Here is a 12,132-nt window from a genome sequence, read left to right as displayed (position 1 = left end):
CTGAACACCACATTAAACTAATATGAAGTTGATCTTTTTTACATTTGTAGCCATCAACTTGTAGCATCAGTCAGGTTTATTTGCACATTTAATCAAAGCTGCGGTCAAGAAGCGTGCAGACCTGTCTTTGTTTAATGTGTTGTCACAATGCAGCCGTACGGTTTGATGCAGCACCTCTTAAATAAAAACACTTGAAAAGTTGAGTTCATATCTTTTTACTCAGTTGCAGAATTGCAATTTATTATTGTATGTTGTAAAGAAACAAGTATATATATATATATATATATTAGGCACAAAGACACGCCCCCAGGAAAAGTTAACCATGACAAATCAAATAGAAACACGTGTTTTGTAGCTGATTTTGGATGCATTTACCGTATTTTTCGATGTATAAGTCACAGTTTTTTGCATAAATTAGCATGCTTGCGACTTATACATCAAAGTGACATATTTATGTTTTTTCCTCATATTTATAACCCAGTTTTTGGCTGAGGTCTGATGATTTCATCCATTCTGACATGGAAAATATTGAACATTACCATGTTCAGCCACTAGAGGGCGATCAACCTATATGGCAAGTCAAGTGTCTCATTAATAGGTAAAAGCGGCTATTAATGAGACACTTGGCTTGCCACAGGGCCACCTTCGTCTTGCAGCGAACATCAAATCAGCTGCATTTCACCGCGCTGCCCAGGTGAAATGCAGCTGATTTGACCATTAAAGTGCATTTATTAAGGAAAAGTTAAACTGAGACACACCTTTGCTATAGTTTCAAACAAATAAATAATTGTTTTTAAATGCTGATCTAGTTAAATTCTTGTTAAAGTCCTCCCGTGCATGCTCCCGCAGCCGCCATTTGGCAGCCAATTGATTTTTGGCACTCCAGCTCACGTTTCCGGGTGGTCAGCGATGACACATAATAGATGCGACTTATACGATGAAGCGACGTATACGGCGGCAAGTACGGTAAATAGAACTTTTTAAAACTAATATAAGATTTTGTATTTTTTTTATATGAAGCTTTTGCATTAGGACAAACTTTTGGCACAGATCAGTATAAGGAGTTAAAAAAGAATCTGCTCCATGAGAAACGATTCACTTTCTAAGATGTTTTTATTAGGTAATTTAATATTTGATTTGACCTAAAGATCCTATTTTATCAGTCCTAACCTCTATATGCTTTTATCATTTACCAAGCATCTGTAGTCAAGAGGTTTTATATGGCTAGTGGAAATCTAAGACAACTTCATGAAATTTTAGTTTTCAAGGTTTCTTTTTTTAAATATAAATCCTGAAAGTGAAAAAAACATTTATAAGATAGAAAAAAGAAATCTGTTCTCTTTCTGCATCTCCATTTCCTTTTCTTTTATTCCCGTGTTGTTTATAATGACCTTTTTTTTTTTCATGCATGTATATGTGTTAAAGCAGTTGCAAATAATAAAAAAAACTAATAATGACAGAACAACTTAGAACGTAGAACGTGTCCATTTTTGATGCATTAATTCTTGTGTTCTGGCAGTTTACAGTCAACTTTTGGATTTTATTATATATATTTAATTTGTGTGTGTTCAAAATGGTTGGATAAATGAAATTAAATTTGTTAAAGTGGGAAAAAAAAAACATTTATTCATTGGTGAAATTCAAATAAAGATCTATACATCATCAAAGTTGCTGCAGTTATTAGATTTATCATTTATTGCTCCATTTGTATCAATGAGCTTGCACGGTGTTACCAAATAAATGTATTTGTAAAATCATCCTTCATGAAGGGAGTGGTGCATCTTAAAGCCTGTGGGTGTCGAGTCTCTGCCATTAACAATTAACGGACAAGAGGAAGAAAACCACAACTCTCCCAAGTCCCCACCTATCAGAGGAAATGATGCCAGCCGCTCTAAAAGCATTTGTCTGTGTCCCCGAGCTCCGAAACACAGTAACGCAAGAAACATCCGGCGCCGACAGTCAGCATGACCACAACACTGAATCTGGTGGTTCTGATCAATATCCTGCTCACAGCGTCCCACAGCGAGGAGAGGGACGGAGGAGGTGGCATCAAGGAAAGACGATATCGTGCCATTTCAGTGTGGAGATTTCCTTCTCCACTTGCTGATAGCAAAAGAAACTTGTGCGATGCAGATTTCCTCATGGAGAACGTCTGCAGAAAGGTTATGAACAGTTAGTATCTTACCTGTTGTAGGTAGCTCCTTGAACAACCATAGATTAGAGGAATAAAGTTTGATTCTGACCTGATCCGTGAGCTAACCATCAGTTTTGTTTCAAGGTAATTCCATGAGAAATACTGTGAAATTTCTTTCAGAAGTACAGAGGTTGCACCGGAAATGCTACAGCTAGCTGCTGCTGCTGCAGTTTACACTTTCAAATAGCCGCTTATTTTTGTGTAAATTTAAATATTTTGTGTAAATTGTGTGTTGTAAAGTGAAACCGATGGTAAGTGTTTAGAAAATAGGGTTCTCAAAAACCATTATAGCTTCTTTTTTTTTTTTTTTTTTGTCTTAAAGTTTGGAGCTATTTTAAGATGGCAGCAGCCAACTTAAGTCTCGCTAGGACTGTTAGCTCATGAGCCTGCTCAGAATTCATCTTTGTTTCTCCTTATTGAGTCTGTTCAAAGAGCTTTCTAAAACAGGTAAGATATTAACTGTTTATAACATGCTCACAGAACCTCACTTCAAAAGATATAAACTGTCACGTTAAGCCTGTAGATTTGGGTTCAAACGAAGAGCAACAGATTATTTATTACAGTGAATTTATTTTTATTTTTTTTGGTGGCGGGTTGTCTTTATTGTCGGTACAACAAAAAGTCTGAAGATTAAGTATAAGAACACGCAAAAATGTAATTGATTTTAAAACATTTTGCTGAATAAAACTGTTAAACTTGCACTTAAACATCATCCATCACTAATACTATTGCCATTGACTTTTTTTTTTACACCTAAATGCATGTAAGTCTTTTTACTGTTTAATTGTTAGTTTGTGAAAATATGACTTTTAAAAGAAAATGCACAACTAAATTAGATTCACAATAAATTTTCTTAAAGGTCACAAGTCAAAACTGGGATTTTAGTGTCTTCAGGGTGCACAATCTAGGACAATAATGGGGTACAAATGTCACTTTGCTTATCTTTTTTTCTTTTTAACCTTATCTGAAAGTAGTACATGTCCATATCTAAATTTAATGACTTACTGGTTGGTATTATTTCCCAGATCTATACTTTCACTTGTTAAAAGTGATTTTCAGTGTAAATGTTAAGGAACAGAGGGGAAATGTACACTTTAAAACTGATAATTGAATCTTTTTATATATTTATTACATCTACCAAAAATAATATATAAAAAAAACTGTATAATTAGTTAAATTTGTCTTTTTTTTTTTTCAGAATTTCCCAAGTGACCAGGTAATCCCAATTAACAGCTCCATTAAAACTGCTTTTACTCTGAGGCTTTTTAAATTATGTTTAAATCTATTTTCAATTTCAATGAATTATTATTTCCAGTTTCAGTTACATATACATGTGCTGGTCATAAAATTAGAATATCATGAAAAACGATTTATTTCAGTAATTCCATTCAAAAAGTAAAACTTGTATATTATATTTATTACACACAGACTGATATATTTTAAATGTTTATTTCTTTTAATGTTGATGGTTATAACTGACAACTAATGAAAACCCCAAATTCAGTATCTCAGAAAATTAGAATATTACTTAAAACCAACAAAAAAAAGATTTTTAGAAATGTTGGCCAACTGAAAAGTATGAACATGACAATTATGAGCATGTACAGCATGAATACTTAGTTGGGGCTCCTTTTGCCTGGATTACTGCAGTAATGCAGCATCACGCCACATTATAGTATGACTTAAAACTGTTCGTAAAACAGGAAGGAAGGCTTATTATCTCTCCTCTTACTACAATGAATGTGGTACTTTGCTATAAGTACGACTATATTTATGGCTTCAGAGAAAGCTGAGCTTGAGTTATCCACATAAAGTAAAATGTCATCAGCATGAAAAGAAGGAATGTTAAGTTTGAGATTAATCCAGTTTCTGATGTCTAACCAAAGACTTGTATTGACATGAAAAAAAAAATGCTCGAGGGATTCATCTTCTGATTTACAAAAGACACACAAATCAACATCAAATTTAAATCTTCTTTGCAGAAACATGGCTACAGGATATATCTTGTTTATTATTTTAAAATGATTTTCCTTCACATTTGACAAATTTAGAATGAGCAGAAGTCATTATGGTTTTATGATTTATATTGGGAGGTTTCTTGAAGGAATCTTTGTTATAATCAGTAAATCCTTTGTCACAAACATTCATTGATAATCTTATTGCATTTGAAGTCAACTAAGTTACAGTCATTTAGTTTTAATGTGGGCATCAAATCGTCACCTTTGAATATATAATATTTTAAATTCATTGAATCAGCTGTTGGTCAGGCCACTTCTTGTGCCATTAGCTCTAAAATAGATATTGAATCAAGTTTACTTGTGTAGGTAAAACTAGATGTTTAACAAACAGTTAAAATACACCGGAATGCAGGAAATGGCATTTACTTTTTTCAAAATTTTCAGTGACATATCACATCTTCCTCTTCGCAATACCACATAGATTTTCTATGGGGTTAAGGTCAGGCGAATTTACTGGCCAATTAAGAACAGGGATACCATGGTCCTTAAACCAGGTACTGGTAGCTTTGGCGGCAGCACGGTGGCGCAACTGGTAGAGCTGCTGCCTCTCAGCGAGCAGGTCCTTGGTTCAAACCCCGGTCCAGGGGGCTTTCTGGGTGGAGTTTTCATGTTCTCTCCATGCATGCATGGGTTTTCTCCGGGTGCTCCGGTTTCCTCCCACAGACCAAAAACATGCATGTTAGGCTGATTGGTAACTCTAAATTGTCCCTAGGTGTGAGTGAGAGAGTGAATGGTTGTTTGTCTTGTTTGTCTCTATGTGGCCCTGTGATGGGCTGGAGACCTGTCCAGGGTGTACCCCGCCCCTCGCTCTGTGATTGCTGGACATGGGCACCGGCGACCCCCCGTGACCCAAAATGGAAGAAGCGGGTAAAGATAATGGATGGATGGATGGACGGTAGCTTTGGCACTGTGTGCAGGTGCCAAGTCCTGTTGGAAAATGAAATCTGCATCTCCATAAAGTTGGTCAGCAGCAAGAAGCATGAAGTGCTCTAAAACTTCCTGGTACACGTCTGCGTTGACCTTGGACCTCGGAAAACACAGTGGACCAACACCAGCAGATGACATGGCACCCCAAACCATTACTGACTGTAGAAACTTGACTCTGGACCTCAAGCAACATGGACTCTGTGCCTCTCCTCTCTTCCTCCAGACTCTGGGACCTTGATTTACAAAAGAAATGCAAAATTTACTTTCATCAGAGAACACAACTTTGGACTACTCAGCAGCAGTCACAGGCGAGACGCTTCTGACGATGTCTCTTGCTCAAGAGTGGCTTGGCACAAGGAATGCGACAGCTGAAACCCATGACTTGCATAGGTCTTTGCGTGGTGGTTCTTGAAGCACTGACTCCAGCTGCAGTCCACTCTTTGTGAATCTCCCCCACATTTAGAATGGGTTTTGTTTCACAATCCTCTCCAGGGTGTGGTTATCCCTATTGCTTGTACACGTTTTTTTCTACCACATCTTTTCCTTCCCTTCACCCCTCTATTAATGTGCTTGGACACAGAGCTCTGTGAACAACCAGCCTCTTTAGCAAAGTCCTTTTGTGTCTTGCCCTCCTTGTGCAAGATGTCAGTGGCCGTCTTTTGGACAACTGTCAAGTCAGCAGTCTTCCCCATGATTGTGTAGCCTACAGAACTAGACTGAGACCATTTGCAGGTGTTTTGAGTTAATTAGCTGATTAGAGTGTGGCACCAGGTGTCTTCAATATTGAACATTTTCACAATCTTCTAATTTTCTGGGATACTGAATTTGGGGTTTCCGTTAGTTGTCAGTTATAATCATCAACATTAAAAGAAATAAACATGTGAAATATATCAGTCTGTGTGTAATAAATAAATATACAAGTTTCACTTTTTGAATGGAATTACTGAAATAAATCAACTTTTTCACGATATTCTAATTTTATGACCAGCACCTGTATATTAATTAATGCATGATATTAGGAGTTAGTGTTCATCCATCAGCTGTGACCTTGTCCATACTTTCAGGATACTGCACCACCTCTAACCAGCAGAGGGCGCTGTAGGTCTGTCCAATCTCCCTGATCTCGCTGTGAAACAACTGCAGTACTACTGAGCTACTGACTCCTTTAATTGCTTCCTTCCTGCTCTTAATTGGTGTCAATCTGTTTAACTTGAAGAAGGGAGCTTCGTTACTCGGACAGAGAAAAATACACCACAGTTTATTTGTGTGTGTGACCATAAAGCCACAAGCAGCTCTTATAATGTGGTTTTCAGCCAGTTCGTTTATGCAGACAGACCGAGGTAAGCGACTGCACCTGTGGGCTTTGCATTAATGCTGTTATCATGTCAGTAAGAATGTTTAATAAAACGAGCAAAAATTACTATTATTATTATTGCATCTATGGGAGATAAATGTTACTTGTGGATTAAATGTGCTGAGGATTCAAATTCATTGAATACTCACTTCTGCGGTGTAGTAGTAGATTAGGTACACCTATCCATACAGTACCACCTTACTATAACCCCTCCCACTTACACCGGGTAAATAGACCCTGGCGTATTACGAAAAATGCACCAAAAGAGGCAAAAAATAACCAAGTTAACACGTTTAGTTTAAGTGTTAAATTCATAGCAGTAAGTATAAAGTGCATAAGTGGTAATAAAAAAGGAATAAGTTTGGTTTGTGTCGTATTTTCAACGCGTCGTCTGTTACGCGGGAAAAGTCTTCGGCGGAAGGGCACGGAGCGAGTGCGGAGGGATCCAAAATGAGTAAGGGTAGTGATGCGGCTGGTTGGAGAGCTTATACTGTCAGTGTGACGGCGCTGGTGATAGACTGCGGTCTGCGCTTCCAGACGTGCTGCTGCAGCCTTCAAACCTGCACTCATGCTTCACGCAGCGTGACCCGGAGCCAACGACGCCTCCGTGGAAGGATTTAATGTCTTTACCGCCGTGGAATAACTTCCCTGCTTCCCTGTTTTGGCGCATTTTTTCTTCGCTTGTAGTTTTAGGGAGGAACGAAAATCTCCGAAGGTAAGCTAGGAGGTGCAGCTTTAAGCGTAAACGTGTTAGTTTGTTTGCGGAGTCGTAAAGGCGGGGGTTTCCCCCCACCCGGACCACCTCCCTTTCTTTTCTTTCTTTTTTTTTTAAATTTTTTTACCGTGTGTTCCCAGTTAGAGAGCACCTGCTGCAGCAGTCTGTGCATGCATGCTCGGCGTGCACACACACGGACGGTGTTTTGGACTGGCATGTGATCACGCTTTTCGCAGGATCCGTGCCAAGCAGCTGTCTGCGAACCCTTCCAGAAGCCTCTAATCAGTTTTATTTCTTCTTCTTCGCGCAGCTTCATAACCAGGAGAGGACCCCTGCAGACATCATGCCGCTGAATTCAGGTTTGGCGAGTAAGAACTATGACTACGACTACGACTCCCTGCAGCCGTATTTCTACTACGACACGGAGGAGGATGACTTCTACCCGCAGCAGCTGCAGCCTCCGGCTCCGAGTGAGGACATCTGGAAGAAATTCGAGCTGCTGCCGACCCCTCCCCTGTCCCCGAGCCGCCGGCCGTCCCTGTCCAGCCTCTTCCCCTCCACGGCCGACCAGCTGGAGATGGTCACAGAGTTCCTGGGCGACGACGTGATCAGCCAGAGCATCGTGTGCGACGCGGACCGCTCCGTCAGGTCCATCGTCCTCCAGGACTGCATGTGGAGCGGCTTCTCCGCCGCGGCCAAGCTCAAGAAGGTGGTGTCCGAGCGGCTGGCCTCCCTGCACGCCGCGCGCAAGGAAAGCGCGGCGGCCGGGGAGGGCGCCCTGGTGGACCCCGCGGGGAGGCTCAACAGCAGCTACCTGCAGGACCTGAACACGTCCGCGTCGGAGTGCATCGACCCGTCCGTGGTGTTCCCGTACCCGGTGGCGGAGACGCCCAAGCAGAGCGCGGGGATGCTGCAGAGGCAGGACGCAGAGCAGGACACGCCGCCCAACAGCGGCAGCAGCAGCAGCAGCAGTTGTAGTGACTCAGGTGAGCAGAACAGCACTCCTCGCACAGACACACCCCTCCAGGAGGGAGCAGACGCGCGTGACTTGGGAGTGCTTGAGGATGAATCTTGTATTCTGCAGTCAGGGTTAATTTGTGATTTTTTTTTTAAATTTTTTAAAAAAAATTTTTATTTAATTTATTTATTTTTTGTGTTGCAGAGGAGGATGAAGATGAAGAGGACCAGGAGGAGGAGGAGGAAGAAGATGATGATGATGAAGAGGAGGAGGAGGAGGAGATTGATGTAGTCACGGTGGAGAAAAGGCAGGCAGTGAAACGCCATGACCCCCCGCTGGAGACCAGGCACCCCAGTCCTCTGGTCCTGAAGAGGTGCCACGTCTCCACCCACCAACACAATTACGCAGCCCATCCATCCATGAGGCACGAGCAGCCGGCTGTCAAGAGGCTGAAACTGGAGAGCAGCAGTGGAGGAGGAGGAGGCAGCAACGCAAGCAGGGTCCTCAAACAGATCAGCAGCAACCGCAAATGTTTGAGCCCCCGGACGTCAGACACAGAGGATTACGACAAGAGAAGGACTCACAACGTGCTGGAGCGGCAGAGGAGGAACGAGCTGAAGCTGAGCTTCTTCGCCCTGCGGGACGAGATCCCCGAGGTGGCCAACAACGAGAAGGCGGCCAAAGTGGTGATCCTGAAGAAGGCGGCCGAGTGCATTTCCAGCATGCAGTGTGACGAGCAGAGACTTGTGTCGCTCAAGGAGCAGCTGAGGAGGAGAAGTGAACTGTTGAAGCAGAGACTGGCACAGCTGCAGAGCTGTCGTGCTTAAAGGATTTAAATTTTTTTTTTTTTTAATGCAAGTTCCAGATGTACAGTTGTTGCATGCAAAATGTTAAAATGTTTGGAATCTTTGATTTCCACGTGGAAACTGCCTCAGATGATGTTATGGGGGGATTAAAATATTTAAAAGTTTATTTTTATTAATAAAATGTTGGAAATGGGGCTGTCCTGTTGGGGGTGGCTCCAACTATAAATATACATTTTTATGTTTTGTATATAGTTAATATTTCCTAAGAAAATGTATTTTTTGATCTCAATTGTCTGGATTTTCAGACCCACTGTTTGTTTTATTGCATCGTTTCTGGATTTGTTTTTATTTTATTTTTTATTTGAAATATAAAAACCTTTTTCTTGACCTTTTTTTTGTCCTTTGTTTTCTTGAACAATTACTTCATTACATCAAGTACACAAGTACTCATTTTTAGTAAAGACGTGTATGTAAAATAAACTACAGTTCATAAACAGTATTTTAAATTAAGGCAATTTCTGATGCAAAGAAAGTGACAATTTAGTCTTAACTTTTTAATATTGCATCAAGTATTTAAACTACATTAATGTTAATGCAGGACATACATTTAAATATTTGACAAATCTGAAAACTACAGTTTAAAAATGTATTTCAAATCAATAAAGTAGACTTTTTAATAAAACCATAGCAGGTAATTGTTAAAACTACATCTGAGCTGACGTGCACGAGGAGCTGAGTGTTTTTTTTTAATAAGACGCACCTGGAAGTGAATCTGCGTTCACTCTAGCCTCGGTGTGACGTCACGCGCCGTATCCCTGCGCACACACCCTCCTGAGCGCGTGGGTCCTGGTCGCGAGCACATGGAAGTGAGCTCGAGGTCTGTGAGACGCGCGACTCCTCATCCTCATTACATTATTAATAATCTTAATAATTCAAGTGGATTTAAAGACAGAGGAGCAGCAGCCGGTAAGACTCAGCAGTAGATCTTTATTCTGACTGATTTTATGTCCATTTGTTTATTTGTCTTGTCATGAAAAACTTCCTCCGACACGCTTTAAGCAGCCGTGGAGGTGACAGACTCGCGTGGAGGTTGAATTTGCTGTGATTGTGTCTGAAACGATTGTTCTCCAGCTCACCGAGCTTCTCTCCATTGTCTGTCCAGCTCCTAATCCTGCAGTTTGCAGCTGAACGCTCGTGCACGTGCTGCTGCACTTTATTGTTGTTTCCGTGGACCTCACTCATCAGATTTATAATATCTGTTGTGGGTTTATGCTCATGTTGTGTTCGCTTTCTCCAAAGCCATGCTGCCTTCTTTGTCTCTGCTGCTCAGTGCACGTTTGTGATCAAAACAAAAGGGTGCACGTGCCTTCATGGGCATCCTTAAAGCTGCTCCTTTTGTTCTGTGGTGGTTAAAAACTACTAAAAAGATGGGATGAGGTGCACGAGAGGACCAGAAAATCTGAGTGTCTGCATCCACCTTGAAGTGTTGTTCAATGAAACACCAAATATATCTTTTGAAAATGTTTTTATTTAAAAAAAAAAGGAATTAAACTCAGCAGCACGGTATATTGTTTTCAAGTGAAAACGCACACAAGCTACATTTGCCTGCAAATGTACTTTTCTATTTTAGTAACTTTAGTCTTTTTAAACCACATTTTTGTGGCAGAACGTCCTGCTCGTTCAAGTTCAAGTTGTGTTTATTTGTCAAATGCAAGGTCATCACAGGTTTTAACAGTACAAAGAAATGCTTAGGATGAGAAGAACCATTTGACTCGCTAAAAAAATCAAAGAACAAACCAATAAGAAATACTAAAAGCATGCAATAAGGGTACACAAAACAAGTACCAAAAAGTGAAAAAGTAATTATAATAATTACCATGTCCTAAAGAGAGATTTTGAATAACAACATGGTAGAATCTAATGGTTCAGCAGGATACATTTGAATGAATAAGTATTTCAAGGTATTAATATAAGCTAAAATGCACATGATATATACTGCGCATAATCAGCATATACCACATGGGTTGTGTGACAGGTTATTGCACGTTATTATTAGTTAGTTATTGCCAATTGTTCAGTGTTATTTATCGAGAATTCAGTAATCTGACAGCTTCTGGATAATAGTTGTCCTTTAGTCTTTTTATACGCGATGGCAGACTCCTGTATCGTTTGCCTGAGACGGAAGAGTTCTTGTGCTGGGTGGGTGTGGTCCTTAATGATGCTACGTGCTTTACGCAGACATCGGCTGTGGTAGATGTCCTGGATGGTGTGGAGACTGCTACCAGTGATGTCCTCTGCTGTTTGCACCACCCTCTGTAGTGCTTTCGGGCTCTGACTGGTGCAGTTCCCGTACCACCCCGTAATGCAGCCTGTCAGCAGGCTCTCAATGGTGCACCTATAGAAGTTGGTGCGGATGCTGGTGTTTGTACCAAACTTCTTTAGTCTTCTTAGGAATTAGAGTCTTCGTCTGGCTTTCTTGACCACAGTGTCTGTTTGTAAAGTCCAGGACAAATCCTGAGTAATGTGAACACCGAGGAACTTGAAGCTGCCAACCTGCTCCACCTCAGTGTTGTTTATGTTGATGGTGGAGTGCCGGCCTCCACGTTGTTTCCTGAAGTCCACTATCATCTCCTTTGTTTTGCTGACATTTAGAGAGAGGTTATTTTCCTGACACCAGCTGGTCAGTGATTTCACCTCGTGTCTGTATGCACTTTCGTCGTCGTTGGTGATGAGGTCCAGGATGGTGGTGGCAGCAGCATACTTGAGGGTGACGTTAGAGCTGTGCTTGGTGGTACAGTCATGTGTAAATAGTGAGTACAATAGTGGACTTAGGACGCAGCCCTGAGGTGTACCGGTGCTGAGGACTAGTGTGGAGGAGAGGTGGCAGCCGTTTCTCACTGCCTGTGCTCTGTTGGTGAGGAAGTCCAGTGTCCAGCAGCAGATGGACTTCTCCAGGCCCAGTGTGGTGAGCTTGGAGACCAGCTTGGAGGGAATTATGGTGTTGAATGCTGAGCTGTAGTCAATGATGAAAAAGCATTTGTGACACAAATGCTGAGGTTTAGCCACCTTATGATCAAACTTTCCTTTAACCTGAAAATTTTTAACTTTGCGGCTACAATCAAGGTCTAAAAATTCTTCAATTTATGTTCATAACCTAACT

The 12,132-nt window shown here is 41.0% G+C and overlaps 1 protein-coding gene across 1 annotated transcript; it reads left to right on the top strand.

Annotated features, from left to right (window-relative positions):
• Positions 1 to 7,038: 7,038 nt before the first annotated feature.
• myca (MYC proto-oncogene, bHLH transcription factor a) lies at positions 7,039 to 9,294 on the top strand. Its single transcript, XM_037694260.1, has 3 exons — positions 7,039 to 7,208; positions 7,519 to 8,194; positions 8,371 to 9,294. Exons 2-3 carry the CDS (start codon positions 7,552 to 7,554, stop codon positions 8,991 to 8,993), a joined length of 1,266 nt encoding a protein of 421 aa, XP_037550188.1. The 5' UTR covers positions 7,039 to 7,208; positions 7,519 to 7,551; the 3' UTR covers positions 8,994 to 9,294.
• Positions 9,295 to 12,132: the final 2,838 nt, after the last annotated feature.

Source organism: Nematolebias whitei, chromosome 20, assembly GCF_014905685.2.
Source record: "Nematolebias whitei isolate Nwh7 chromosome 20, NemWhi1, whole genome shotgun sequence".
Lineage (NCBI taxonomy): Eukaryota > Metazoa > Chordata > Actinopteri > Cyprinodontiformes > Rivulidae > Nematolebias > Nematolebias whitei.
This window is presented reverse-complemented; position numbering and strand designations above follow the sequence as displayed.